This window comes from Lissotriton vulgaris, unplaced genomic scaffold (assembly GCF_964263255.1).
Source record: "Lissotriton vulgaris unplaced genomic scaffold, aLisVul1.2 SCAFFOLD_924, whole genome shotgun sequence".
In the NCBI taxonomy this organism is placed as follows: domain Eukaryota; kingdom Metazoa; phylum Chordata; class Amphibia; order Caudata; family Salamandridae; genus Lissotriton; species Lissotriton vulgaris.
Genome location: NW_028247319.1, coordinates 151,869 through 177,993, shown reverse-complemented (window position 1 = coordinate 177,993; position 26,125 = coordinate 151,869). Strand labels below are relative to the sequence as shown.

The 26,125-nt window shown below is 44.0% G+C and overlaps 1 protein-coding gene across 1 annotated transcript in view; it reads left to right on the top strand.

Moving 5' to 3' along the window:
• Positions 1-26,125, top strand: part of MMD2 (monocyte to macrophage differentiation associated 2) — a 247,430-nt gene that overhangs the window by 169,716 nt on the left and 51,589 nt on the right. Inside the window, exon 3 of the mRNA XM_086949686.1 lies at positions 18,173-18,333. Within this exon, the coding sequence (XP_086805812.1) occupies positions 18,173-18,333 (161 nt within the window). The remainder of the gene's footprint in view (positions 1-18,172; positions 18,334-26,125) is intronic.

Genomic DNA, 26,125 nt, shown 5'->3' with positions numbered 1-26,125 from the left:
AAAAATACATTTTTTGCTTCTCTGTTTTTTCCCCTGTTTCTCTTTACAGGCATATTACTTTATGATATTCCAGGCATATATTAAGTCCTGATGATGATCCCATTATTTTGAGCGCGGGATCGAAACGCCGTCGACTTTGTCATGTAGACATACAGTTGTTTCATTGTTATTCGTATATGTATGTTCTACTCTAGGGAATACTGCCAATTTGAATTCTAAAGCAGTACCAGGTCTTGCTCAAACCTTCCTTTTGCCTGATGTAAACTGTTCTTTCTTCTGCACCCTTTCTCACAACCTTTTCTCTATTGCTTAGTACGGCACAGGCTTGTGCCTTACTTCAAACACTAAAATGTTTGATGTTATAATGTAACGCATAAATTGACTTCTTGTCATATATTCCTCAAATAAATTCTTTGCCCGGCTGGGTATAAGAAAAGTGTACATGTCCGATTGTGGTCTTTATGTCATTGTTTTCAGATACTGTTCTAGGCTTAGGACCTCTGTTTTTTTAAATGGTCCCAACGCATGTCAAGCCACATGTGTAATGTGACCTGCTGAGCATCTTGCGATATAGTATGTCACCCTGACAGTTCAGGTGTCAGTCAGCTAATTGAAATAAGGGAATTCTGAATTATTACTGTTAAATATTAATGGCTGGGGCAAGGATTTTTTCCATATGCATATTTCACTCGTGCAGAATAGGTGTGGTCTTCTGCTGTTTTACCGAGATGAGACACAGGTACAGACGATACAGTCTCCACTTTCAGAAAGTACCAGGATATTCATTTTCTGCTGACAACATGAGATTTCAGACTCAATTGATAAAAGACCCAATGATGATACTACTCACTTAAGAACAGAGCGGAGAATCAAGATATACCGCATTGTATGCTTAATGTGAATGAGGGTCTTCACCATACAAGAACCCTAGACCCTCGTAAGAACAGGATGTGTGATTCGTTCCTCTTTGATTTTTGACTATAACCAATAGAAGCCGAATGATTCTCTGCCACATCCTTCCTCCTTTGATTAAACGATTTTAGTAGACTTGCCAGAGACATTTTTGTAAAAAATCCTGGAAACCCTGGTTTTAAAAAAGGGATCCAGTTTCATACTACATTACCTCAAGTTATCCGTAAACATGGTAAAAGGCATGTCATTTGTGCTAGAATCAGGCCATGCTCTATTCACTTACTCACTAGGCCTGCTCTAGTAAACACATTAACTATCATGTAAATGTTTCAAGTACATCTTAAGTATTTTGTGGACCCTGAGCCAAACATATTTTTGGGGTCTCTTTTTGGAACAGCTTTGAATTTACGATCCAATTTTGGCTCTTTCATGCCCTCTTTGGCCAGGTCACTGACACGGCACAGGCACACTCGTCCAAATTCTAAGTGTGTTTACATCTAATATTCAGGGATAGTAACAAGTTTTCAATATTGTAACACAAAAGCAACTCACTAATATTACTGCAAACACTCCTTGTGACCCCCTCCCATTTCTTATATGTGAGGTCCTGTTTTGATCCAAAAGAAACTTTTTTTTGTGGATGTTGCATGAAACATAAACACAGCATTTCTCTGAAAAAATGTCTGTATAGACTCTCACACATCACTCAAGTTAAAAATAAATGAAAGGAGAACGGTATTTAAAACAATCTGTTTAAGAATTATTCAAGGCCATCAAAGCAAGACTCTGCTGTACAGAGCTGATTCTATAAGGGTTCCCCCAAAAGCTGAGGGCCCTGGGCCTGCGACCAGTTTGCCCTTACCTTAAAATATCTCTGAAATGTTTAATTTTAGAGTTGTAAAATCGTACAATTCACTTACTACTACCAGGTGTCACTGGAACGTTAAACATGGAGTGTGTGGTTGAAACTACTTTGTTCCGAACTGTGGCTTATATCCAATGCTCCCCAATGTGGCTAATCCCCAATGGTGAAAAAGGGTAAAGGGGCTAAAAGTATTTCTTATGAGCCCATCACTGATGTAGCCAAATACCAAGGTTCCAAGCGCTTATGCTTCTTTCTTCCATCACCCTACACTTCTTGTCTCTTTATTTTACTCTTGCAGGTTCTCTATCATCCCGGCTTTATCCCTCTCTCTTTGTCATTGTTTTCCTATCTTTCTCTTCCTCCGTCTCTGCCTCTTCTCTCTTTTGGCCCGAGTCATCGCCTAATGATCCATAATAAGCCTGGGTCAATAAACTGAGAGCAAGTGCCCACCACCTGCAAATACAGACACAAATTAAGAACTGATCAACTCTCGCAAAAGAACTTCTGAGAACCCCGATATTCTTAAGAAAAATCATATTTTATTTGATCTTGTGCCTGCAGAAAGAGAGATGATCATATACAAAGTGGGGAAGTAGGGAGAGCAGAAGAAGTGATAAAGCAGAGATATAATATGAGAGGAGGGTCTGGGCAAGACATATTTTGAGTCCCCCTGTTCTTAATTTTACTGCCCACTTTCTGCTTATTGAAGCCCATCTGATGCTGAATTAAAATTCAGAAATGGGTTAATATGATAAAAAGCTGAAATATGCCTTCCCAGGGTCTGCAAACTCCTTTAAATGATACTGGGCGAAGACAGGTAGAGATACAGAGGAAGGGGTAGGCATGGAGTAGAAAGGCTGAGGTAATCGAAATAAAAAGAGGTGACCTAGATAAAGAGAACGTTTACTTTCCATGGGGTGCCCTTGGAAGTTGGGGGCCCAGGGCAATTGTCCACTTTGCCCATGTTTTAACCCTTAGTGCTGCCGTCAGCCAACGGTCATCACGAGCACTACCTTGCCAGTGCTGCGCACGACCGTTGGCCGACGGGTCAGCATTCGTTATTCGAACGTTCAGCACTGGGCGCTGAACGTTCGACGCTCGGAAGGTGTTAAAACTTCTCTGTTCTGCACAACATTGGCTCAGTAGTATCTTTCGGGGCAGCAGTTGGCTTTCATTGGAGGACTTCATTGATTTTGCAACTCTCTTGATAAAGTTTCAATCAAAAGAGCAAAAGTCCTCGTTAAAGAAAATACAGTGTAGCAGCTTTACTATGCTATTTCTCGTCCTCTGCTTCTTCTTTTTTTGTTTACATTAATTGTATTGTGTATTTACTGGAAAGGAATAACTTGTTTTAGTAGGTCAAAAAACTTCAAATCTGAGGAACATCCTTAAGAAAATGCAGCTTCTTATATCATTAGTGCTTTAATTTCAGATTAGTTCAAGGGAATATTTTCCCTCACACTTCTAGCTCTGGTGTGCCTCAGCAGTCTTTACCACCTGAGAACTTTGTTGGTGCTGCATTGGTTGACATGGTCAGATCAGTGGGAGACACTCCTTGGACCAGAAATGTGTCCAAGTCCCTACTTGCTTACTGTACATAGGAAATAGTAACCTGTCTCAGCACAGTTAACCTGAGTGTCCATTGCAGAAGTGGGAAATGTGGATCTGAAATGAGGTTGGTAGAAAAAGGAGGAGAATTGGGTGAGATCTGGGGAACAGAAAACAGGGTAGTGCTTGACCCAGTTTTGCACCACATGGTCTGGATCATAGACATTGCAAAGTTTTTGGGGTCTTGGTGGGCAGTGTTTCCATGGTCAGTTTTCTATTTCTGGTGCAGTGAATTTGTTGCAAGAGGGGCTAAAGTCATATTGCCAGGCTGCTGCTAAGTGTCAGTCTGTTCGCCTGTTTCAAGCTCATAAGACCTATCTTTCTCTTTGTATGTGCTTGGTAATATTATAAGTGTCAGGACACTGCATGGGCATTTGTTATCCTTTGTGCTGCGCCTCATACCTACGATGGGTGGAGGTCGTCAAACAGAGCCAATATGTTCGGAAAGAGTGGTTCTCTGAGCTGGATCCGATCTGTCAACCTCTTTATCCTCATATTTTTTTCACTTTACATTTCCATTGATTCACTGTTGTGATTGACCGCAATTTCTAATATGATGTGTGAGAAGGCGCTATTGCTGACACATGGGGCTCTTCACCAATCAGGGGCTGTGTACCTTAGAGCTAGCTTCCATTCTCCCACTTGAAATCTGAGATCTGCCAATTAACTATTGGAAGTGATTCCCAGAATAAGGAAGACTAGAACAGGAGGTAGATCATTGGCTTTTCTGTGTGCCACTGCTTGGACCAAGCTCCTTTTAGATCTGTGGGTTGTTTCTAATCTGACAGCCTTTAAAAAAAAGGCTAAAAACTTGTTTTTTTAATCAGGTTTGAACTACGGTTACTATCCTCTGATCTTTGGCTACTGTTCCGGGACACGCTTCTGATTAGCTGTGCGCATTATAAGACAAATTTCATTATCATCATCATCATCATCATCATCAACATTGATACAATACATTTGTTGGCTGCAATCACTAAAGTTAAGGGAGGAATTTTCTCCTTTTTGAAATGGATCCTAGCCTTTGATGTTTAGGAACTTACTGCTTAAGATGTGTGTGAATTTCACAGTGGATTTCGGCCCTGGAATTTTGAATCTTTGGGTGTGTCCAGAAAATGTGCCTATGGGAGATCAGGAACTAGCATTCTCTCCAACATTTGCTACCTATATTACCCAAGTATTACATTTACTTCAATTAGGAAGTATTTTTGGATCAACTTCAGCTGAACTTCTAACCAAGAGGCTGAGCTTGTTGTGGAGGAAGCTTTGGGGGTATCCTTTTCCATTCGTCTTCCTGAAAGATCTTCTCTAATTCTGTTTCCTGATGGCTTTCCCTGAAATAGCTGTCCTGGGAAATAATTATTTGCATTTATCGGCAGTGCAGCCAAAAATCAGGTACCAATGAACCCTAAGGAGGCACCTCATATAGGATAGACACGTGCTGGGCTTTCCTTGCTTGAAGTTACTCTATTTTTCTGTTGTGGATTCTTATTGATAGGTCATTACTTTAAATCCCTATTTAGTAGTAAGGACATCTTCATGCTGGATAAGGCTACACCTGTGGTTCTGTGGTGGTACAACACCGGGTACCTGAATGACCAAAGCCTCAGCTACTGAGTTTCCAGGTTTAAAAAAAAAATTGCAGAGGAGCTTTCACAAGAGGCTAAGCAGGGGCTCCAGTCCTTGGGCCTGGTGGACTTATGGAGGACAGCACATCCCCACAGCTCACACTTTTTGTACTACTCACATGCACACAAGTCGTATGCCTGCCTCGATTATATTCAAGATAGCCTGGCTGATGAGGATTATGAATCCGAAACCGGTCCCAGGATGCTTGTTTCCGGTGATGGATTAAACCCAGATCAGTTGACTGGGGGTGAGTGTTTGATTTGCTCAAACGCTCCATCCATCATCCCCTTTTGTATTGCTTTGTTCGCCCTAAGTTGGCAGGGTATGCTCAGATGTGAGTCCCTTGTTCACTTGGCCACTGGATTCAAGATAACCTGGCTGATGAGGATTATGAATCCGAAACCGGTCCCAGAATGCTTGTTTCCGGTCCAGGGAAGACATGGCTTGGCAGTTCGGGCTGGACTGTTCCCATGAGGTACAGGGTCAGACTGATTTGCATATGGCCATGTCTGAACTGGAGTGAGCTAAAGAATGGTGATGGATTAAACCCAGATCAGTTGACTGGGGGTGAGTGTTTGATTTGCTCAAACGCTCCATCCATCATCCCCTTTTGTATTGCTTCGATTATATGATAGGCATGGAAGAAATATGCATCAGGATAGATGACATAGACATTGTGCCGGCTGCGCTGTCGGATCATGATGCCTTAGGGGTGACACTACGGTTACCACTGCACCGGGCTAAATTTGGGGGATGGCGCCTACGGGAGACGCTGCTACACAAACAAGCGCTGGTAAATCAACTTACTGACTGCATAAAGGGGTACTTGGAGCTAAACGACTCCCCAGGAACAAGTATAGCCTCTCTATGGGAAGGTCTGAAGGTGATTGTGAGGGGGGAATTGATAGCCATCTCCGCGGAGGAGAAGAAAGTCCGGAAAGAGAAAAGGGCAGAACTCACTGCACAGGTACATACACTTGAGCGAGTTCACAGCCCTACAGGGGCACCGAGGATTTGGAAGAAACTAAAGTTAGCTAGGGAGCAAATGGTGGGGCTGGACCTCGACGGGGCTGAATATGTGGCCCTAAGGCTCAAACATGCGTACTACAGCGGTGGGGATAAGACGGGACGCATGCTAGCGAGCAAATTGAGGGCCAGGCACCAGCAGATCTGGGTGCAGACACTTGAGGACGACAGGGGGGTGGAACACACTGAGGATGAGGAAATTGCTCAAGTGTTCATGGAATTTTATATGTAGCTTTACACCGGAGAACTCATGTCGACTAATCTACAGTTATCCTACCTATCGGGGGTACTCATGACCGCATTAACACAGGGGCTGGCGGGCCAATTGGACGCCCTAATTTGGTTTGAGGAAGTAATTGGGGCAATCTCTTCTCAAACCTCTTAAATCTCCGGGGCCCAGATGGCCTCTCAGGGGGCTTTTACAAGTCCTTCTGTCACCTACTGGCGCCAATCCTCACACGTTAGTATAACTCGTTTAAGGGCCCAAGCATGATTCCGGTAGATATGCTAGCGGCGCATATTGTTGGCAAAGACTGGAAGAAATGTAGCTCCTATCGTACGGTGTCTCTACTAAACATCGATTTTAAATTATTTACGGGTATTCTAGCCACACGGTTGGGTCCGATGATGCTGGGGATTATTGATCCAGACCAAGCAGGGTTTATCCAAAGCCGCCAAGGAGGGGATAATTTGAAACATGTCCTTCACCTTATAGACAAAGTCAACGCGGAGAAAGCGTTCGATCACGTCGATTGGAGCTTCCTAGAATGCACGTTGATCCACTTTGTTTTTGGGGACCACTTCAGGACTTGGGTAGCGAGTGGCTGTATCTCCCCCACAGCTTCCATCAAAGTTAACGGATATCTTCTCGCCCCTTCCCTATTCGAAGGGGCACCAGACAGGGGTGTCCACCATCACCCCTTTTATTCACTCTCTACATCAAGCCACTTGCGCAAAAGTTACGTGACAATCCTTCCATACTGGGCATCCCGTTTGGTGGAGAGCGACACACAGTGAGTTTGTATGCCAATGATATCCTGGCCTCACTAGAAGAACTGGAACAGTCGGTTCCAGGGTTTTTAAAGGAGCTAGAGGCCTTCAGCGAGGTAGCCGGCTTCAAAATCAATGTAGGGAAGTCTCAGATTTTACAGTTGTCCGGGGTTAGGACAGCCTTGCAAAAAAGACCTGGTCGCTTTGCAGGGATTCAAGTCACAAAGTCGACTCCTTACTTGGGGATCGAGCTTGCGGAGATGGTTTCATTGACGGTCTCCATGAATTATGCTAAGCTCACGAAAAGGATCACTCAAGATTTATTAAACTGGCAGCGCCATCATCTCTCGCTCATGGGCCGGGTGGCAGTTAAGATGTCAGTACTACCAAGGGTGCTGTACTTGTTCCAAACCATTCCAGTCCAGCCCCCAAGGGGGACACTTGAGGCACTTCAAAGAGAAATATTCCACTTTATATTGGTAGAAGCATTTCCACATATGCGCAGAGAGTTGGGCTATCTGAAAGTGGAGGAGGGTGGCTTAGGAATCCCGAATCTGGAGAGGTATTACAGAGCTACGATACCTGGTGGAATGCAAATGTATCTTTTTCTGCTTTTTCCTCAGAAATCCTGTAAAAGCTTAAAAACTGCAATTATAATAATTTCTTTGCATTACTACACAAGTCGTGTAAGTAAAAGTATTAATGTTTGTGTGTGTTGTTCTGTCCTGACGAATGCTCCGTAGACTCGGCTGGGCAATATGGAGCAGAAACATGTTGACTTTGTTTAACCCAAGGTATAATGAGATCCAATAACTTGTTCTCAAGCGATACCGACAAGTTTTTAATAACAAATAACCTCACCCTCTCCATTAAATTCTTACATTGGTGAAGATATTGTTTTTTACATTTTTTTCTGGGGTGCCTTTTATCTCTGGACACTACTACTATAGCCAGAGGTTGCCTCTGGATGAGGCTGGCATATAGCACGTATTTGGAACATCCAATAATAAATGCCTTAACGCGAGTGTGGGGCGGATGAAAGATATATACTGCACGTTAAACACTGCGTTTATGAGGGTGTTCCATTCTTAACCAAAGGTTAAATAGTTACAAGTGTCCATTCCTCTTTTGATGACTGTCTACAAATGTAGGTGTTCTGTCTGAGTCAACCTACACTTGTAGGTAGGGACCGGCCATTACAGGGCAGGTGTGTGCTGTACATTTGCAAACACCCATAAACATTTATAGTTATTGCCGACAATTTGGAACCCTGAAATGGTCATAGATTTACCATGGATAAGTGCAAGAGTAAATCCATCTCCAGGATGGGAACAAGTGCCCAATACAAAGTTAGTGGGTGGGTAGAGGAAGGGGCTTCTCATCCCGAGAAGTATTTTACCCTTGAAGGAAAACAATATATATATGTATGCATTCATTCTTTTTTTTTTTTTTTGAGGGTCAATGGCATTATATTTTTACACGCAAAAAGAAAAAACCCAAAACATTTCTCTAATTACGCCTGAAAAGCTAAAAGTATGACAGGTGACTTGGACATGTTTTGTGAAATCCTGAATTCAATATTTTCATGTGAGTTCCATAAATGAATAAATCTAGACCCAGGCTAGGTTATATAACTCCCCGGCTACTGATTCACTCATTTCTTTGAGAATCAACAGCGGCTCCTCCGTTAAGGTGGAGGAGCATCACCCCCCTAATGCAAGCCCAGCAGGTACACACAGAATAATATAATTGTCATTACCATATTTTTATTCTGTGTGCCGCCGGCTGTGCTAGCTCAAGGATGATGGAGGGGGCGGGACAGACAGATTCTTGTGTAATGCACGATGACTGCTCAGTGTGTGTGGCCAATATGTCATGCGCACTTCAAAGCCTACAATCCCAGGGCTGTAAAACAGCCGTGTCATTGCAGGCACAGGCCCACAGCCTCAAAATGAGTGCTGGGTTAGCCTGCTCCAACCAATCCGGGAGCTGCTTTCAGCAGCTCTGGGAGTGGTTGGATTCAGAAGCAGGAAGTAAACCACCTTACTTCCTGCTAGTCGTTGGGAGAGGGGAGTGGAGAAAGGCAACATATCTGTGAGTTTATGACGCGCTGTGCCTCACTGATTTTCAGATTTGCTAGCCGCCTTTGTTGAGAATGAGGTTCTAGGTGATTATAATGTATGCCCCAGAGTAGTGGAACATTTTAATTTTCTGCCCTGTTCTGTATGTAACATGCATTATTATCATGAGAGCTGTGATATTAACAACAACCTCTTTACTGCTTTGGAGCCTCCACACTCCTATGCCAGACGCTATGAGCAGGGTCTGCATAAAGATTGTGCATACAATGAAAGGTTACTTCCCTTAACATTTGTGTCTTATGCCTGTAAAATATATTCTTCATGAAGGCATACCCGGTAAAAAAAATGATGATGGATAAATGCTCTATCATTGCAGTCTAGGGGTTAAAGAAAGTATTTGTGCAAAACTGTAAGGGTTATTGAGATGGTGCAATTGGTTCCAGAGTCAAAGTGATGAGTTCCAGCCAACAGGTCAAGACACAACATTGGGCGGGGTATAAGATTTTAAAACTTCCTGGCCCCCATGAGGCTATAGAGGCCAATATATTCCCCCTTGGACAATGGGGGTCATGGACGGTGCAGGTTCACAAGTGAGCAAGTGCAGCTCCTTGCGCCATGCAATGCTTTGCTCTTTGATTTTTATCTTATTAGAAGGTCAGCTGTGATGCTAGAGTCTTACCACTTCCAGTAGTCCTTGTTCCTTGATTCATCCTCCTGTAGTAATCAAATAGCACTTGTACATGTCTCCCAGTGCTCTGTGTTGCTCCTCTCCTCAGATGGAGGTCCACCTCCTTGTTTACCAAAGGTCACCGCAGTAAGGTGTACCAAGAATCTAGGCTTGTCCTCAGCGTGCTGAAAGCAACGACCACCAAAGGTTCCTCTCCTGGCATTGCGTCTGATCAACAATGTGAAGGGATTTGTCAACATCAAGATGAAAAGTGATAGTCTGGGCTAAGAGGCCCAATATTTGAGCCCCTCTGGAATGATACACAAGCAAAATGTTGGATCCAACCAAAGTGCTGCTGTTTTCAAAAGTCAAGTTCTTCTCCCAATTCGGGAGAAGTGTCTCTCCTTTTGCTCTTTTTTTTATAGACTTATGAACCCCAAAATGTTGATGTGGTTTATCTCCAGAGGCACTGTTGTCAGATGAAAGCTGGCACCACAGGAAGGATAAAGGGCTAAACAGAGAACCAACACATTAGAACAGTTTCAGGTGTGTGCTGGCTGTCACGGTCTACTGGGACTGAGGACACTCTGTAAGAGAAGCATGATCGTGTGCAGCCGCACGCTCAATGTCCCTAATGCACACCGCAGTTTATTTGAATACAGTGGCACACACACATGTGGATGGGCAAGGGATCCAAGGGACTAGATGGGTCTTTACTCTGGAAAGACTTGGCTAATCAATTCAATGTTTGGCCAAAGGAAATGCATAATCACTTGTAGGTCCAATATCTTGCCCATCTCAGCCTTGATGGACCATGTCTGACATTTTCCAAGATGTGCGCTTCACATGCACACTGCCCCGTGCCACTATCATTGCCATAGGCTGCACTGAAACCAGCAGCTAATGAAAAAAGGTGTGCAAAACAGATCATTACTGACCTAAATTCCACTTACTGTTGAAGTATCCTCTTGAAGGTGGGATCCACTTCCTCTTCTGAGCCATCATTTATTACTCGGTGTAACAAGTCCTCGTTAAAGAAAATACAGTGTAGCAGCTTTACTATGATATTTCTCGTCCTCTGCTTCTTCTTTTTTTGTTTACATTAATTGTATTGTGTATTTACTGGAAAGGAATAACTTGTTTTAGTAGGTCACAAAGTTTCAAATCTGAGGAACATCCTTAAGAAAATGCAGCTTCTTATATCATTAGTGCTTTCATTTCAGATTAGTTCAAGGGAATATTTTCCCTCACACTTCTACACTCCTTGGACCAGAAATGTGTCCTTGCCCCTACTTGCTTACTGTACATAGGGAATAGTAACCTGTCTCAGCACAGTTAACCTGAGTGTCCATATGCAGAACGGGGAAATGTGGATCTGAAATGAGGTTGATAGAAACATTAGGAGAATTGGGTGAGATCTTTGGAACAGAAAACAGGGTAGTGCTTGACCCAGTTTTGCACCATATGGTCTGGATCATAGACACTGCAAAGTTTTGGGGTCTTGGTGTGCAATGTTTCCATGGTCAGTTTTCTATTTCTGGTGCAGAGAATTTGTTGCAAGAGGGGCTAAAGTCATATTGCCAGGCTGCTGCTAAGTGTCAGTCTGTTCGCCTGTTTCAAGCTCATAAGACCTATCTTTCTCTTTGTATGTGCTTGGTAATATTATAAGTGTCAGGACACTGCATGGGCATTTGTTATCCTTTGTGCTGCGCCTCATACCTACGGTGGGTGGAGGTCGTCAAACAGAGCCAATATGTTCTGAAAGAGTGGTTCACTGAGCTGGATCCGATCTGTCAACCTCTTTATCCTCATATTTATCTCACTTTACATTTCCATTGATTCACTGTGGTGACTGACTGCAATTTCTAATATGATGTGTGAGAAGGCGCTGGTGCTGACACATGGGGCTCTTCACCAATCGGGGGCTGTGTACTTTAGAGCTAGCTTCCATTCTCCCACTTGAAATCTGAGATCTGCCAATTAACTATTGGAAGTGATTCCCAGAATAAGGAGGACGAGAACATGGCTGTTCTGTGTGCCACTGCTTGGAACAAACTTATTTTAGATCTGTGGGATGTTTCTAATCTGGTAGCCTTTAAAAAAAGGCTTAAAACTTGCAGCTAGATTCATGAAGCATTTTTGCGGGCGCAAGCGGTGCGAATCGCAGAATTCGGCCGTTTGCGCCCGCAAAAATGGCATTTGGAAATCATCAATGGGTCATGAACTGCAATTTGAAAAATCGCAAAAAATTGCGATTTTTCAAATTGCGATCGCATTTAAGGAATCTCAATTTGAGATTCCTTAAATGCTATTCATTAACCATTAATAAATTGCGATTTCGCTATTTTTTGCCGCTATTTACCGCGAAGTCTGACTTCGTGGTAAATAGCGAAAACTGAGAAAAATGCACTTTTGCACTTTTGTGCATTTTTCTCAGTTGTATGTTACACACACACATGTCCTTTGGACATGTGTGTGCGCAACATAGGTCTAAATTTACATTTCAGGGGTGCTACAGGGTGTCCTTTGGACACCCCTAGCACCCTTGAAATCGCATCCTTATTTGCGATTAGCAAATTGCTAATCGCAAATAAGGAATGTGTAGGAATCGCAATTTATTTAGCGATTCCTACACGAGTCCCGTTTTGCAAGTCCTTAATAGCGATTATTTAATAATCGCGATTAAGGACTCGCAAAACGGGACTTTGATGAATCTAGGGGTTGTTTTTTTAATCAGGTTTGAACTACGGTTACTATCCTCTCATCTTTGGCTACTGTGCCGGTACACGCTTCTGATTAGCTGTGCGCATTAAAAGTCTAATTTCATTATCATCATCAAATGTAATATGATACATTTGTTGGCTTCCACCACTAAGGTTAAGGGGGGGATCTTCTCCTTTTTGAAATGGGTCCAAGCCTCTGATGTTTGGGAACTTACTGCTTAAGATGTGTGTGAATTTCACAGTGGAATATTGAATCTTTGGGCGTGTCCAGAAAAATGTGCCTATAGGAGACCAGGAACTCACATTCTCGCAATCATTTGCTACCTATATTACCCAAGTATTACATTTACTTCAATTGGGACGTATTTTTGGATCAACTTCTGCTGAACTTCCAATCAAAGGGAGAGCTTGTTGTGGAAGAAGTTTTGAGGATGCTTTTCCATTTGTCTTCCTGAAAGATCTTCTCTAACGCTGTTTCCTGATGGCTTTTCCTGAAATAGCTGTCCTGGAAAATGATTTATTTTCATTTATCTGCAGTGCAGCCAAGAAGCAGGTACTAAGGAGGCACCTCATATTGGACAGACCCTTACTGGGATTTCCTCCCATGTTTCTATTGTGGATTCTTATTGATAGGAGCTAATTCATTTACCTCTAAAGAAATTAATAAATCCCTTTTTAGTAGTAGAGGCATCGTCGTGTTGGATAACGCAACACCAGTGGTTCTGTGCTGGTACAACACTGGGTACCTGGATGACCTAAGCCTCAGCTACTGAGTTTCCAGGTTTAAAAAAAATTGCCTTCACTTAGAATCTATCACAGATTTAACAAGGGTCCTGCACCAGTAGACTTGGAGAAAGTACTAAATTGCCAAGAGTCCTGGGCATGATTCTTGAAGATGAGTGCAAATGTAGGTGTCCTGTGTGAGTCCACCTACACTTATAGGTAGGGACCGGCCATTACAGGGCAGGTATGTGCTGAACATTTGCAAACATTTATAGTTATTGACGAACAATTTGGAACCCTGAAATGGTCATAGATTTACCATGGATAAATGCAAGCGTAAATACATCTCCGGGATGGGAACAAGTGGCCAATACAAAGTTAGTGGATGGGTAGAGGAAGGGGCTTCTCATCCAGAGAAATATTTTACCCTTGAAAGGAAAACAATATAAATGAATGCACACATTCTTTTTATTTTTTGAGGGTCAAAGCATTTATATTTTTACACACAAAAAAAATCACAAAACACGCCTGAAAAGCTAAAAGTATGGCAGGTGACTTGGACATGTTTTGTGAAATCCTGAATAAAATATTTCCATGTGAGTTACATAAATGAATAAATCTAGACCCGGGCTAGGTTATTAAACTCCAGCTACAGATTCACTAATTTCTTTGAGAATCAGCGGCGGCTCCTCCATTAAGGTGGAGGAGCATCGACCCCCTGATGCAAGCCCAGCAGGTACACACAGAACAATATAATTGTCATTACCATATTTTTATTCTGTGTGCCGCCGGCTGTGCTAGCTCAAGCGTGATGGAGGGGGCGAATCAGACAGATTCTTGTGTAATGCACAATGACTAGTCGGTGTTCGTGGCCAATCTGTCATGCGCACTTCAAAGCCTACAATCCCAGGGCTGTAAAACAGACGTGTCATTGCAGGCACAGGCCCACAGCCTCAAAATGAGTGCTGGGTTAGCCTGCTACAACCAACCCGGGAGCTGCTTTCAGCAGCTCCGGGAGTGGTTGGATTCAGAAGCAGGAAGTAAACCACCTTACATCCTGCTCATCGTTGGGAGAGGGGAGTGGAGAAAGGCAACATATCTGTGAGTTTATGACGCGCTGTGCCTCACCGATTTTCAGATTTGCTAGCCGCCTTTGTTGAGAATGAGGTTCTAGGTGATTATAATGTATGCCCCAGAGTAGTGGAACATTTTAATTTTCTGCCCTGTTCTGTATGTAACATGCATTATTATCATGAGAGCTGTGATATTAACAACAACCCCTTTACTGCTGTGGAGCCTCCACACTCCTATGCCAGACGCTATGAGCAGGGTCTGCATAAAGATTGTACATACAATGAAAGGTTACTTCCCTTAACATTTGTGTCTTATGCCTGTAAAATATATTCTTCATGAAGGCATACCCGGTAAAAAAAATGATGATGGATAAATGCTCTATCATTGCAGTCTAGGGGTTAAAGAAAGTATTTGTGCAAAACTGTAAGGGTTATTGAGATGGTGCAATTGGTTCCAGAGTCAAAGTGATGAGTTCCAGCCAGCAGGTCAAGACACAACATTGGGCGGGGTATAAGATTTTAAAACTTCCTGGCCCCCATGAGGCTATAGAGGCCAATATATTCCCCCTTGGACAATGGGGGTCATGGACGGTGCAGGTTCACAAGTGAGCAAGTGCAGCTCCTTGCGCCATGCAATGCTTTGCTCTTTGATTTTTATCTTATTAGAAGGTCAGCTGTGATGCTAGAGTCTTACCACTTCCAGTAGTCCTTGTTCCTTGATTCATCCTCCTGTAGTAATCAAATGGCACTTGTACATGTCTCCCAGTGCTCTGTGTTGCTCCTCTCCTCAGATGGAGGTCCACCTCCTTGTTTACCAAAGGTCACCGCAGTAAGGTGTACCAAGAATCTAGGCTTGTCCTCAGCGTGCTGAAAGCAACGACCACCAAAGGTTCCTCTCCTGGCATTGCGTCTGATCAACAATGTGAAGGGATTTGTCAACATCAAGATGAAAAGTGATAGTCTGGGCTAAGAGGCCCAATATTTGAGCCCCTCTGGAATGATACACAAGCAAAATGTTGGATCCAACCAAAGTGCTGGTGTTTTAAAAAGTTCTTCTCCCAATTCGGGAGAAGTGTCTCTCCTTTTGCTCTTTTTCTTTTATAGACTTATGAACCCCAAAATGTTGATGTGGTTTATCTCCAGAGGCACTGTTGTCAGATGAAAGCTGGCACCACAGGAAGGATAAAGGGCTAAACAGAGAACCAACACATTAGAACAGTTTCAGGTGTGTGCTGGCTGTCACGGTCTACTGGGACTGAGGACACTCTGTAAGAGAAGCATGATCGTGTGCAGCCGCACACTCAATGTCCCTAATGCACACCGCAGTTTATTTGAATACAGTGGCACACACACATGTGGATGGGCACGGGATCCCAGGGACTAGATGGGTCTTAACCCTGGAAAGACTTGGCTAATCAATTCAAGGTTTGGCCAAAGGAAATGCATAATCACGTGTAGGTCCAATAGCTTGCCCATCTCAGCCTTGATGGACCATGTCTGACATTTTCCAAGATGTGCGCTTCACATGCACACTGCCCCGTGCCACTATCATTGCCATAGGCTGCATTGAAACCTGCAGCTAATGAAAAAAGGTGTGCAAAACAGATCATTACTGACCTAAATTCCACTTACTGTTGAAGTATCCTCTTGAAGGTGGGAGCCACTTCCTCCTCTGAGCCATCATTTATTACTCGGTGTAACAAGTCAAAGGTTCACATTTATCCTTGACTTGGGCATTGCCCCTGCCTAAAGCTACCAGTCCCTTTCTGTGAAGGGAGGAAGCTATTAGTTTACATTGAAGACCCAGTAGAGATCCATCCTGGCACCGTTGTCAACCAAGAGATTTGAGTTGTTAATTTGCTTTAAACAATTTTAAAGATTGCACCACTTACCCTGGCTAGCATGAAGGCTGTCCTCTGCATTTATGCATCGCATAAAAGAAGTTGTTTACCGAGGTGCAGCACACAGTCCATGGCATCATGAGCCCCCAATCACCTCTCACTAAGATGAGCAGCCATCAGACTAGGGTGAACAGGAAAACACACAAGATGATGGACGGAATCTTGCACAATGGCAAAACATTCACCCCCCAGTCACAGATCTGGGTTTAATCCATCGTTATTTTGCTCACCAAGCCACCCCAGTTCAGACATGGCCATATGCAAATCAGTCTTGACCATGTGCCTCATGGGAACAGTCCAGCCCGAACTGCCAAGCCATGTGTTCCCTGGACCGGAATCAAGCATCCTAGGACCGTTTCTGGCTATCAGCCGTCTTCAGCCAGGATAGCTTGACTCCAGTGGCGTAGTGAGCACGGGACCCACGTCTGGGCATACCCTTCCCACAGACTAGGGGGCATATTTACAAGTGGATTTTAGTAGCATTCTGGTGGTGATGTCCCCTTCTCCTTACGTACAATGCGGCGTTAAGGCACTAAATGTGGCTTCAGGGCACCTTGTAAATAAGGCCCCTTTTCACACTGCACTTAACGTGAAAGGGGCGTGCAATGGGTGTTGCAGTGGGCATTCCACCACCACACTCATTGATTTTTGACGCTGTCCGATATTTATAAGGATGGGGCAGCGCCAAAGACTAAGGCCAGGTAACACCTGATCCTGGGATTCTGCTCCACACATAGAAACAGCAAATCGCCTTTCCAGATTGTTTTTGTGCAGGAAGGTGCAGCATGGCGCAAGGGTCCCTGCGCTGGCGATAGGCAGCTTTTTTAGTGCCAGCGCTAGGGGAAACACAGGGGTGCACCGTATTTTTGTAAATATGTTGCATCCCTGTATTTAAAAAATGTCACAGCGCGGTGTTCCCAATTTTGGAGTAACACCGCTCTCTGACATTTTATTGTAAATATCCCCCTAGGTATTTGTAGAGGAGGTGAACCAGAAAGAACCCTACGCCTTTCTAAGTGGTCAGGGAAATCCCTCAAACTGCTTTGTTGCCAGTTGAATATAATGGATTGTGGAACTTTGTGAATATAGTCAGCCATTTCTCTATAAAAAAGGAGTTTACGGTTTGTGATGGTAATGGATATAATATTTCTCTAAGTAAACCTTATAATTTTCCTTTGTAACGTAATAAATTCATCATATATGTAGACAGGCAGTCATAAAGTATGGTAGTACTCCACTATTGTATCTAATTAAAACATGCACATGAACCAGACTGAGTCAGTTAAAGCAATGAGAAACTCTACAGGTACTGAAGTGTAAGACTTTGACCCTTGAACGTTACTGCTAATCTGTGGTTTCATCAATTATGTCATTAACAGTTATATATGTGCCTTGAGGGGAATCTAGTAGGACTAAGTAGGTATAGTTTTCGGCTAATCATACTTTTGAGGGCTCAATGCATACACTTTTGCAAAACAAAGCATACTTCACATGGGCCATTGATTATATCTATAATTTGTAACCCCATTTTTAATTTTATGTATAGACATCTAGATTGTTTTTGTTGACTTTCCTTTGATACCTTTCCCTAGGATGTATATCCATTCCAATCTCTTCCCTATGTATATAGAGATAACTCTAATCACTAGTATATGCAGTAGACCTTTGTACTCTCTACCATTCCTATGTGAGTCTTAGAGTATATCCATTCGTTTCCCTTCCTTGAATGACTTTACTACCTTTACATTTGCAATGTTTTTGTATCTCTTCCTTGTGTGACTTTAGAGCTTGTACATTTGCAATTTTTTTCTCTGTTTGTATCTTTTTGTAATGCATGTAATCCTAAGTCCTTATGTATCGCAACTGGTTCTTATGTAAAGCGCTCTGACACCTTCGGGTAATGTTCGCGCTATATAAAATCGCATTAAATAACGAAATACATTTAAAAAATAAGTGTTTCTTCTCTCCTTCCAGCTTTGGATTATTCCCAGCATCCTTGGCAGCACAATTCTTTACTTCCTGTCGGATGACCAATGGGAGGCCTTCTCAGCGTGGATCTATGGGCTCGGCCTCAGCAGCCTCTTCATCGTCTCCACAATCTTTCACACAATCTCCTGGAAGAAGGGACACCTCAGGTGAGGAAATCAGGGTGGTCTGCAAGCCTATACTTTGAGTACGAGATGACTACTTCTATCTGGTTTTGTATGTCAGGAGATAACTATATGTGATCCAATGTGCTTTAGCAGTCTACATTTCTTTGAGTTGCAGGAGGAGCAATCACCCACGTCCATCAAATGGTATCACAACAAATGCATGAAGCTATGCACCCTCTTCACACACCATCCTCTCAATGTCTCACCCTTTTTAGTGTATGTACCCCGACCGTAGCTGCTATTTTGGAGTAGCCTAGATACTTCCCCGTCAGAGTCCGAGGGCCCCTTGTCTCCCACAGAATCTTAGGTTGTTGAGATGAGAGTCTGAAGGCTTTAATCAATTTTCCTCATAATACAGAATTTCAAACCCTATTCGGGCATTGTTGCAAGGTGAAAACCCAAGACACTTTGGGGCATATGTACAAGCCTCTTGCGTCACCAGAGTGTCCCTTTTTTTAGGCTCCGGTGGCTGTATGGGGGAACAGCGTTTACAACGCAACTTTTACCACGCAGTACCTTTACCACGCAACTTTTGCAACGCAAGTCGTTACAATGACTTGCACTGGGGGGCGCTGTAGGATAGGGAATAGTTTAATTTACTATCCAAAACCTTCCCTACTATCCACGGGGACTGGAGTTGGAATAGTAAATTAAACTATTCACTATCCAGCGCCCCCCAACGCAAGTCGTTGTAACGACTTGCGTTGTAAAACCTGCGTGGTAAAGGCATGCGTTGTAAAAGCATGCGTAGTAACGACATACATCCGGCTGTATGCCATGCACCATATGTACAAAGTGGTGTTAAGCACCTTTTTGTGACTTAACGCAGCTTTATAAATATTCTCCCCATTCACGCAGGTATATGCGGGAAAGGAGCGTGCAATGGGTGTTGCTGTTGGCGTTCCACCGCAACACCCATTGCTTTTTGACGCTGCCCCAGATTTACAAGGACGTGTAAATCTGAGGCAACACCAAAAACTTGTGGAGAGTAAACCTTTCAGGATTAATTCCGACAACCCACTGCAGCTAGATGACAAGAAAGCTGAGGCCCTTCAGCTGATCAATTTATCAATAGAAGTCTCTGACTGTTGGAACACCCACTGATAAGGTGTTAAATTATAGAGTTGGATTGGACGTGTCAGACGTTTGGCTGGGGAACTGATGAGAAAAGATGGAATAGCAGACTAAACTCTACCCTCCTCTGCTCCACCTAACTCCTGCTTTTGTCAAGGTTCACAGCCAGGAGCGGCCCGTACGGAAAACAGTGGTGGGGCAGGGTTGGGGGGGATTCGACAGATGACGACAAGGGAAAATTAAATAAATCATTCATTTTTTCTTGTCTGTCGAATCTCCCCCCACCCTGCCCCACTGCTCCTACCTGCACGGGCCGCTCCTGCTCACAGCATGGATGCGTGCAGCGGACTCTTCTGTGCGCCTCAGGCTGGCTCTGGGTGTGCCTCCAGTTCAAACCCTGTATGGCTTTGCTTATCAGTTCAGCTGATGACTGGATCACTGCTGAGAACTATGAAATAATCTGGAGCCTTAAGAACTTCCCTTCACCTTATGAGTAAATGTGTTTGTATTTTATATAGCGCCTTCTACCCAGAGGTCTCGTAGCGCTGTATTCATACCGCTGTGGAACCCTTCCTGGCTTTCCTGTGAGATGTCCACTCCTGGGCACCCCCAAGGTGAAGCCAGGCATCCACAGCACTGCTGGGCCGTTGTGGAGATTAAGCAAGCTATTGCCCAGAGTCACAGAGTGGGACCCAGGATTAGAATAGGCTCAGAGGTGAGAATTATCAGGTCCGGGGATATTAAGTCTAAGAGCCGCCGAGGCGGGAATTGGACCCTGGTCCCGGGCCAGACCTCTGCATCAGGGTCTGCCGCTCTAACCATTGAGCCACGCTTCTTATGACACAACAAGTACTAATAAACTAACAGCAAGACTCCTACAACAGTCCTGTACAATATTATGTATGACAGGACCATACAATTATCTAGCGCAGCATGATTTCGGTTCATTATCCTTTAGATAAAATATCAATCCAACATTCCTGTTTAGATAAAATATCAATGTAACCTATGGGACACTAAAAAAAAGTAAAAATATATAGTAAAGAAGGAATTGAAAACCAGATATAACAACACTATATTTTGTTAGCAGTGGCGGCTCGCTAATGTGGGTGATGGATTTTAGCCTTCTCTCTTTTCTGCCATAATTGTTGAGTCAATAACCTTTAAAAAAATAACCATAAAAAAGATGCCAATACCTGATTTCTGGCTGCCTTAGTCAGACTGGCACACAGTGCATCACTTTGAAGCCAATGGCAGTGATACTTATCACTATATTCATTGTCAAGAAATGACGCACATGCGCAGCTGCTAGCTCATTTCTGCCATCACATCAATCAACATTTTCCCGAGCAGACAATCTCACAGCCTTGAGGGCTAGAAGGTCATCAGTACAGCAAAGCTAATATCTCCTCCACTACCGACCATCCCACGATGATGTGCAGAGAAAACTAGCTTTCATCTCTTCAGGCTTCAGCCATGTGGTGCCCTTGGAAATATATCAGTCATGGAAGCTACTATAAACCACCTTTTCACACTTGGGGCTAGATGTAGGTAATTTGGAATTACCGATGCATAAATACCGAATTTTACTGATTCGGTATTTATGAATCGGTAAATCCAATGTAGGTAATTATTCGGTATAAAATACCGAATCGGTAGGATATGGTATTTACCGAATCGGTATTTACCGATTCGGTATTTGCCATTGATTCCTATGGGCCTGTAGGCCCATAGGAATCAATGTCAATTACCGAATCGGTAATTACCGATTCGGTAAATACCGAAAATTTCAAGGGTGGCGGGGTGTCACTTTGACACCCTGTTGCACCCCTGATTAGGGCTTGTGTGCCATGTGGCACACATACATGCCCTAAGGGCATGTATGTGTGCCACATGACACAGGTGTACATGCACAGATTTGCATCTACACAGGTATTCATTATTTACCACTAAGTAATAGCTGGTGGTAAATAACGAATCGTTAAAGCCCTGTGGCACTGTTTACAGTGCCACCTCCATCTCAAAATACAGATTCGGTATTTTTACCGATTCGGTAATTTTACTGAATCGGTAATTTTTCCAATTCGGTAAAATTACCGAATCTGTATTTTGAGATGCCCTACATCTCAGTATCCAAATACCGGTCGGTAACGGCCGAAAATCGGTATTTTCAGCCGTTACCGACCGGTATTTGGATACCTACATCTGGCCCTATGTGTGGTGTAATCAGGAAGTCACACTGGCCCCACACTACTCGGTGATGAGACATGAAAGGGTAAGGTTAAAATAGTACCGGCGCTTGCATAAAGGATCAGCACAATTTTTGTTGATCCACTGTGCATGCGCCGGCTCTCGGCTTCAAAACTACACCGAATACTGACTGAACCACAGCACTTCGACTGAACCACAGCACCTTCAACCGACCAGCAGCTCCCCCCAGCCTTGAGACCCTTACGAGTGAGTAGTTGCGCTTTACAAGCCACCTGATTGATTGACTGAAGAATGGAGGAACGCCAAGTGAGAGCTGTGCAGTTTTCCTCCTATGCCCCCGGTGCACCAGTCAAAAGCCCACAGCCCAGACTGGAGAAAAGTGCATAAACAGGACATTCGGGTCAGGACTAGAAAGGCAAGGAAATGCAAACTAGCAACCTTCTCTCCAGTAGTCTAGTATCATCAGTTTTTTCTAGGGCGGTTTAGAGCTCTTCAACCGAATATGTGACGTTACAACGCACACCATTACATCGCATGCCGTTGCAAAGCCAACTTTTACATCGACTTTCAGTCGGGGGAGCACTGGAAGTTGGAATAGATTAATTTCCTATTCCAACTCCAGTGTGTGCAACAGTAGGGAAGGTGTTGGAGTTAAATCCAATACCTTCTACCCACTGCTGCACACCTTTTTCGGAATGGCATGCGTTGTAACGGTTCCGTAGTAAAGGCTGTTTCCCCTTCAACCCCTAGACAAGACAGTGAGGAGACTGCCTCTCTGGTCCAAAGTGTTAATTGTGCAACCTCACATTGACATACAGTTCAAGAGACCAATTCTTCCAGCGAACTTGTTGAGCTGAATGGCCTCTTTACTGTGTTATTCCGTGTGGTGGTTTTGTGCTTTTTTTTGTTTTTTACGTTATAGACTACATGTTTGAAGAACTAAGGTTTTCCCACAATTTAGTGTCAGCAACTCACCACTGCTTTGCAAATGAGGACCTTGCAGCGCTGCATGGGTGTCGGGGCGCTGCCTGATAATCATTTTCACTTTTAGAGTTTAAAGAAGATCGCTGAATACTCTTAATTAAAGGCGGTTACGAATATTTGCAATTTTTATACAATATTATGTTGGTTTGAAAATACACATGCCCCATTGGCAAGACATTTGTACCTTCAATCAAAGATACTGGTTGTTTGTTTTAGACAAAGTGAGGATCTAAGAAAACACACATTCATTACAATATAATTTTTCATATTCTGCACATTAGGCTTGTCTGATAGGGTGAGGGAGTGTGACTTTCACATTGAACGCGGAGGAGGATATACCTGTTTATGTATTAAAGATAAACAAATCCAAACAGCAAATCTGAAAGAGCAGCAAAGAAGCATGCAGTTTAAAGATAGAAGGATGGCTCAGTGAACTGAACTTTGCATCGGCAGGTTAAGAACTCAGGTCCTGGCATAGCCAACTCAGTCCTCCATCACCGCCCATTTGAGAACAATTAATTAGGTAATAATAAAGTATGTTGTTTATTGCGTATGAAGTGCGCCATTCTAATACTGCACGGTGTCTGGGCTTTGGTAATGCATCTGAGTCTGAGGCACCAGGTCTCAACAGTGGGGTGGGTTAAGAAGTAAGGTGAATGGAGAGCTATTAGGCTATACCAGAACCTACACACACTTAGGTGTTTATTTACAAGCCTCTTGCGCCGCCAGTATGTCACTTTTTCCCATACTAAGCCACTTAGTTTGCACTATTGAGACCTAGGCCTATTGGTGTAACTCTTTGATGTCCATCTAAAAATGTAAGCTGATCCCTGACAGTACCAATATATCCCTCCTAGACGTTGCCAAGAAGTAAATGTTCTCCGGCACTGAGCCAGAGTGAGGTCTGACAGTCCTAAGAAGATATGGTGGGATAACTCCCATCATTCTGCCACAACAGCCCACAGATGATTCACAGTTCTCTAATAATTGCTATTTCGATGTCTAAGCCCCCATTTAAGTCTCTTTTTAATTAAATCAAATGCAATGACTAGTTTCTTGCTGTGACTCACAAAAGCATGCAAGAATTGAACTGCACTTAAGTAGAAAGTCAGAATGTTCGAGAGCCTGGTCATTTCATTCTACCTGGGTTACAATATTAAACAATTCAACTCATTGGAGGAACCCTCATATTATTTAATCACCTGTCCATGTTAATAAAATACACTTTTATGAAATGTAAAGAGGTTTTTATCATATTCTTTACTCGTTTGATGCTGGATATCTTAAAAGTAAATGTTTTGCTAGAGTTAGTGGTGAAGGACACCTTAGTTGCTTCTGTTCTTTAACTTCATTTAGGTGTAAACACACACTTAACGGCTTTCTGAATGTTAGTGCTCTCTCTCCAGAAATTACAGCAGGCCAGTGCTGTTGTTCAGCAGGCCCGCGAAGGTCAGGAGGGCCACATGTGAAGGTCAGGAGGGCCGCAGGTGACGGTCAGTAGGGCCACATGTGAAGGTCAGGACGGCCGCCTGTGAAGGTCAGGAGGGCCACATGTGAAGATCAGGAGGGCCGTCTGTGAAGGTCAGGAGGGCCGCATGTGAAGGTCCGGGCGGCCGCCTGTGAAGGTCAGGAGGGCCGCATGTGAAGTTCAGGATGGCTGCAAGTGAAGGTCAGGAGGGCTGCAAGTGAAGGTCAGGAGGGCCGCATGTGAAGGTCAGGAGGGCCACATGTGAAGGTCAGGACGGCCGCCTGTGAAGGTCAGGAGGGCCGCAGGTGACGGTCAGGAGGGCCACATGTGAAGGTCAGGACGGCCGCCTGTGAAGGTCAGGAGGGCCACATGTGAAGGTCAGGACGGCCGCCTGTGAAGGTCAGGAGGGCCGCATGTGAAGATCAGGAGGGCCGCCTGTGAAGGTCAGGAGGGCCGCATGTGAAGATCAGGAGGGCCGCATGTGAAGTTCAGGATGGCCGCAAGTGAAGGTCAGGAGGGCCGCATGTGAAGGTCAGGGCAGCCGCCTGTGAAGGTCAGGAGGGCCGCATGTGAAGATCAGGAGGGCCATCTGTGAAGGTCAGGAGGGCCGCCTGTGAAGGTCAGGATGGCCGCATGTGAAGATCAGGAGGGTCGCATGTGAAGTTCAGGATGGCCACATGTGAAGGTCAGGAGGACCACGTGTGAAGGTCAGGACGGCCGCCTGTGAAGGTCAGGAGGGCCGCATGTGAAGGTCAGGACGGCCGCCTGTGAAGGTCAGGAGGGCCGCATGTGAAGGTCAGGAGGGCCACATGTGAAGGTCAGGGCGGCGGCCTGTGAAGGTCAGGAGGGCCGCAAGTGCAGGACAGGAGCGCCGCATGTGAAGGTCAGGAGGGCCACATGTGAAGGTCAGGAGGGCCGCATGTGGCCCCCAGGCATACTTTGAGTATCACTGCACTAGATGCTGCAGCTGCTTGTTTGTTCTTGTTATCAGTCAGAATTTATGGATAACCAAGGGCCCTGAGTCTTGAATAAACATATTTAAATGATGCACAGAAATATCTCATATGGGTCACAGGTTGTGTGATATCATTGGAATCAAAGAATGTGTCATGTTGTGTTCCACATATTTACATAGAGCGCCTACTGCAATCAGTATGGCCTTGCAGCACTGAGTCCAGCACCTTCTGGTCCTGGATACAAATGGCCACAGAGTCTGGTTATGTCACTTCTGTTATTCTAATTATGTTGTGGATTAACTCCACTGCACAATAAGCACCTTAATTAAATAACACTTTGGATGAGCATATAGAGGGCCTCTGGAATTATGCGATTTTGCAGATGCAGTGTTTTCTGCATAATTGTCGATTTAACGCACATAATCATCATCTACTGCATTATCTGCAGATTTTTATAAAAACATATTCTGTTTCTGACCCATTTGACCCGTTTTTCGCGTGCAGTGTAAGCCTCTTCACAAAGGTTGAAACCGCCTGTTTCTTATTGCTGTATTTTGGTATTATATCAGTTCTAATGGGATGAAACCTTTGTCCAGACAGTTTTAACATGTAAAAATTACAAAATAAAGAGGTAACACTGTCTCGAAATGTGCTGCAATACACTGTATAATTTCTCATTTCTTGCACATAATTTGCCTTTTCTCACTGCCTAATGTTGTCCTTCCAGCCGCATAATTTGGTCCTCCCTTGCCGCATAATTCCAGCGGCCCTGAGCATAGAGTTAGAGCTGACCTCTGCTCAGAGCGCGCCCTGGGCGAAACCAAATTTGGCGCCTCCTCCTACTCGTCCTCTTTATTTGCATGTGCGTCAAAATGTAGGAGGGAGACGGTGAGGGGGACAGGATTAAGAAGACAATTGATTAAAGCGATTGAACTAGAAAGGCACCATTTTACGCAATTAGAAAAAAAACATTCTTGGGGAGTGAGTGCCCCTTCGAACTCCCGCTCGCTCACTTAGTCAAATTCATGTTTTTGTAATTTATGCACCATCACTTTCAAGCTTCACTAGCCGCCACTGTTTA